Raw genomic sequence first — 4,480 nt, forward strand, 5'->3', positions numbered from 1 at the left:
ACCACTGAATTGCCGTTCCAAAACATATGAGCACTACAAGCATTGCTGCTGGTAACTACCACTCATGCAATTGATCAATCACAAGGCCAAAGCCTGGAACAGCAGCAGTAGTACTGGCTACTGGAAGTACTACCAGCAGATTTTGGTGCAAGCTATGAATCAAGAGGTTTCCTGTAATTATTACATGTAATATAACTCAAACAAAGATTAGATTGTTGTGATATTGTGACAAGTTAAAGTTAACTAACAAATAGTGCGACTATAATTAGTGAGTATTATTTATTTATTTTGTAATAATTATATGTGTTTTACAATTAATAATATCATGTTTATTTCATTGGTATTTATTTTCATTTGTTTTTTACAAAACTATTTTAAAAAATTACTAAAAATATATTTTTAAAAACAGCTCCATAAAATTTTTATTTTTTGTTTCTACAGATAATAATGGGTCAACCAAAGAAAAAATGTAGACAATATAATATCGAATATTTGAAATATGGCTTTATTGAATTGCCTGTCTACAATACATTACCAATGTGCCTGATTTGCCAGAAAGTTTTATCAAATGAAGCTATGAAACCTTACAGACTACAAGAACATTGGAGTAAAATTCATGGTGATAAAAAAGGTAAGGATTTATATTATTTTTGAACACTAAAAGAAAAATTTAACCAACAACTAACTTTGACAAAACTGTTTTCAAGCACAACCACGCAAGATGGCGATGGCTTACTTGCTTCTTACAATATTTCATTAATGAATGCCAAATTGGGAAAACCTCATACTACTGGTGAAGAACTAACTATACCAGCTATAAGTATTGTGCTACACAAGCCAGCATCTGATATTATCAAGAAAATTTCGTTGAGTAATAATATAGTACAAAGAAGAACTGATGAAATGGCTCAAGATATTGAAGATTCATTGTGTGGATATTTAAAAACATCTTGGTTTTCTATTCAACTAGATGAGTCAACTTTGCCAGGAAATGAAGCTTTACTTTTAGCATTCAGCGTCACAAAGGAGGAACAAATTTGCCAAGAATTATTTGCAAAATATTTGCAAACTGATACTAAAGGAGAATCAATATTTCATGCATTAGATGAGTTTTTTAAAGAAAAAGAAATACCTCTGAGTAATATCTTATCAATAGCCACAGATGGTGCTTCAGCAATGGTAGGGTGCTACAGAGGTTTTCTTGCATATTTAAAAAAGGAAGTGCTGAATGCATTCACAGTACACTATATCATACATTGTCAATATCTAGTTGCCAAAAATTTAAGTGCATGCCTACATAATTCATTACAATATGTAATTAAACCTATCAATAAAATCAGAAGCAAATCATTGAATGACAGATTATTTAAACACCTTTGTATTGAACACGATGAAGAATTTAATCGTTTGCTGCTTCATACAGAAGTTTGTTGGTTGTCAAAGGGTGCCTATTTAGATAGGTTTTATAAACTGTTTAACTTGGTGCTGAAGTTCTTGAAAGATAAAAATGATGCTTTACAATCCAATTTAATTCGTTCCCAAAGTGACATTGCTTACTTGACAGACTTCTTTCAAAAATTTAATGAAAGCAATCTTCAGCTTCAAGTTTATGAAGGGAATTTAATAAAAACAAAATCTGTTATTTCTGCATTTGTGACAAAACTTCTTCTGTACAAATGAAACTTTGGACAAGGGGAATTCAGCCAGTTCCCAAATTTATCAGGAGCAGAAAATAAAGATGAAGACATACTTTCTTATTGTGAGCACTTAGATGCTCTCCATTCATATTTTAATCAATGATTTGATGATATTTTGAAAATGAACATACCTGACTGAATTTTGGATCCTTTTTCAAGTGCAAACACCAAAGAATCTCCACAGTTACAAGACGAACTGATGAAAGTAACTACAAATGATAAATTTAAATTTAAATTCAAAAGCAGCTACCAACAATTCTGGCTGCAAAAGGAGATCCCTACAGCTTATCCTGAAATATGGTCTGTAATTCAGAAGTTCTTAATTGCATTTCCTTTATCATATTTAGTGGAACATGGATTCAGTGCAGTAACCAATTTATTAACAAAAAAGAAGAGACCAATTGCAAATAGTCAATAGCAGTGATTTAAGATTACTGCTGATGAAAATAGAGCTAAGGATTACTAAATTGGTAGCAACACACCAGGTTTATCCTTCTCATTAAGATGATTCTGAAGGTTTTAACTTTTTTTACATTACATTTGTAATGCAAAAGATGCAAGAGAGGTGTTGCTCTTGCAGAGGGCCAACTGAAAACTTCTGGCAGTTAGAAGCCTTAGAATTCTGAGAGAAAGTTCAGGTGGTCCCTGATGCTTGAACAGAGCAGAAGGATCAACCAGAGCTCTATTTTGGCTTTTGGTTTGCTTTGGCCTGTGCCTTGTCTTTGGACCATTTGTACCTAGCTAATTTATCTGGACCTATCCCTGGTCTTCTCCATATTGTTTCCCTGTTTTCCCTGCCTGTTTTCTGGGGCTCTGGGAGGCAGGGTGGCTTTTGGGTTTTTAGTGAAAAGACTTTGTGGGTTTAGTTTTTCCCCAATAGGTAAGTAGGACATCCTTGATTTCAAACTATCCCTCTACCTTAAAAGCAGACAAATCTTCCCAGGCTGAGAGAGTAGGTTCTCTCTCAGTCTAACCCATTCCTGAGACCCTCCCACTTGAGTTTCTCCCTAGCAGCTGTCAGAAAGCCCAAACCCTCCCTCCTTCCAGACCAATCCTGAAACATCAATAAAACTCTTGGTTACCTAATCAAACCCTCTGAAGAATCTTTGTGTTGCAAAAATTAGGCAAGGGGAAAGGGGAAAGAATAATTCTCTTTTATTTTCTGAGGGAAACTGGAGGCATCCATCTTGGGAGGAAGTAGTTGCCCAATGCTTCCTCTTGAATAACTTCAATTTCACTGATAGGGAAGAGCCTTGTGATTCCTCCATTGAGGACGTGAGAAACTGACAAGAAAGCCCTCAAGTCAGATTCAAATCACTTCTGTATGGCCCTATTCCTTGTATCTGTAAAAGTACCTTTCCTGCCTGGAAGGGTTCAGCCTATTACCCCAATATTCTCTGTCTCTACTCTGGGTGTCTAATCTGTGTCAGCTGCCTCTCCTGAATACTTCACCCTGTACCCTTACCATCCTAAAACTGCCTTGTCCATTCCTCCCTAAATCCAGCCATCCCTTTCATTCCTCTCCTATTACCTCAATCACCTTTTAACCCTCTGTCACTCAGCAAGGGAAGGAGAGCACTCCCCAACTTTAGTGTATCCCCTATTTTATCCATTACATATTCTATTCTGAGTTCAATAAATAGTTTCATAATTTCAAAGTTCAATGTTTCTAATTTACACCTTCCTTTTCTATATTTTATGAAAAAGGTAGAAACATTGATACATATATCTTTCCTATTAATTGCTATTAACATTTTAAAAAATTAATTTCCAGGGAGCCTTAAATAATATTTTTTTTCTGGAAAGGGGGAGGTAGGCCAAAAAAGTTTGGGAACCTTTGCTCTAAGTAAATAGCTATTTATTAGGAGAATCTGACCAGCTCTAAGAAATAGGATCCTAGACCTTCCCCAGGATCTCTTATTTTTTTATTCTGTCCTCTGTATCTGGTACAGTGTCTATAATTAAATAATAATTACTACATTACAAGTATAAAGCCATTTAAACTATCTGTTTGAGTGTATGTGTATTTAAATGTGTATGTGTATAAATTAATTTGTGAACAAGAAAGCACAAACAATTGGGCACAAAAAGGGGTGGGTCATGTAGAAGATACATTTAAAAGATAGTACTTGAACAAATTTTGAAGGTACAACAGATCTTTAATGCATGTTCAGATCTAAGATAAAGACATCCACATACCAAAAGGCAGAAGTCTCTTTCTAGCAGAAGATATTCCCCTTTCAAGTGAGTGGAAAAATATTTTTTTCCCATTGGCTGCATATGGAACTAACTGTCTTTTGAAATCTTCCTAAGAGAAAAAACTGTGATTCTCTTTCCAATGTCATAGAGTAGTAAAGATTTGATTCTCCCACATCTTAGGCATGATGGAATAAGAGAAAAACCTGAAAGAGAAAAATATTTTTTCTCATAAAAAGGGATGTCTGAAACCAGATAATGTCTATTAACCCCCACCCCCAACATTACCCTCCCTTTTAATACTCCCTGCCCAACTCCCCTGCTTCATTATTTCTTTCATCTTCCCTGTAGGGTAAGATAGAATTCTGTAGGTCAATAAATTTGGCTATTCTTCCTTCTCAGAACTGATTCCACTGACAGTAAGTTTTACGTATTACCTATTGCCAGTCTCTTTGCCCTTTTCTTATAAGAGTATTCTTCTCCCTTGCCCCATACACATCTTTATGTGGTATAATTCTCCTATTTTTCTTCTTCCTTCAAGTTTCTCTTAGTACCATCCTTTTTTTTGTTCCCCCTTTTTTTACATA

The 4,480-nt window shown here is 34.9% G+C and overlaps 1 protein-coding gene across 1 annotated transcript; it reads left to right on the forward strand.

Annotated features, from left to right (window-relative positions):
- The first annotated feature begins 447 nt into the window (after nucleotides 1-447).
- LOC123246475 (protein ZBED8-like) lies at nucleotides 448-1,680 on the forward strand. Its single transcript, XM_044675359.1, is given in 1 exon segment — nucleotides 448-1,680. A coding segment is annotated over 1 exon segment (1,233 nt).
- The last annotated feature ends 2,800 nt before the right edge of the window (nucleotides 1,681-4,480 follow it).

This window comes from Gracilinanus agilis, chromosome 4, assembly GCF_016433145.1.
Source record: "Gracilinanus agilis isolate LMUSP501 chromosome 4, AgileGrace, whole genome shotgun sequence".
NCBI classification, from domain to species: domain Eukaryota; kingdom Metazoa; phylum Chordata; class Mammalia; order Didelphimorphia; family Didelphidae; genus Gracilinanus; species Gracilinanus agilis.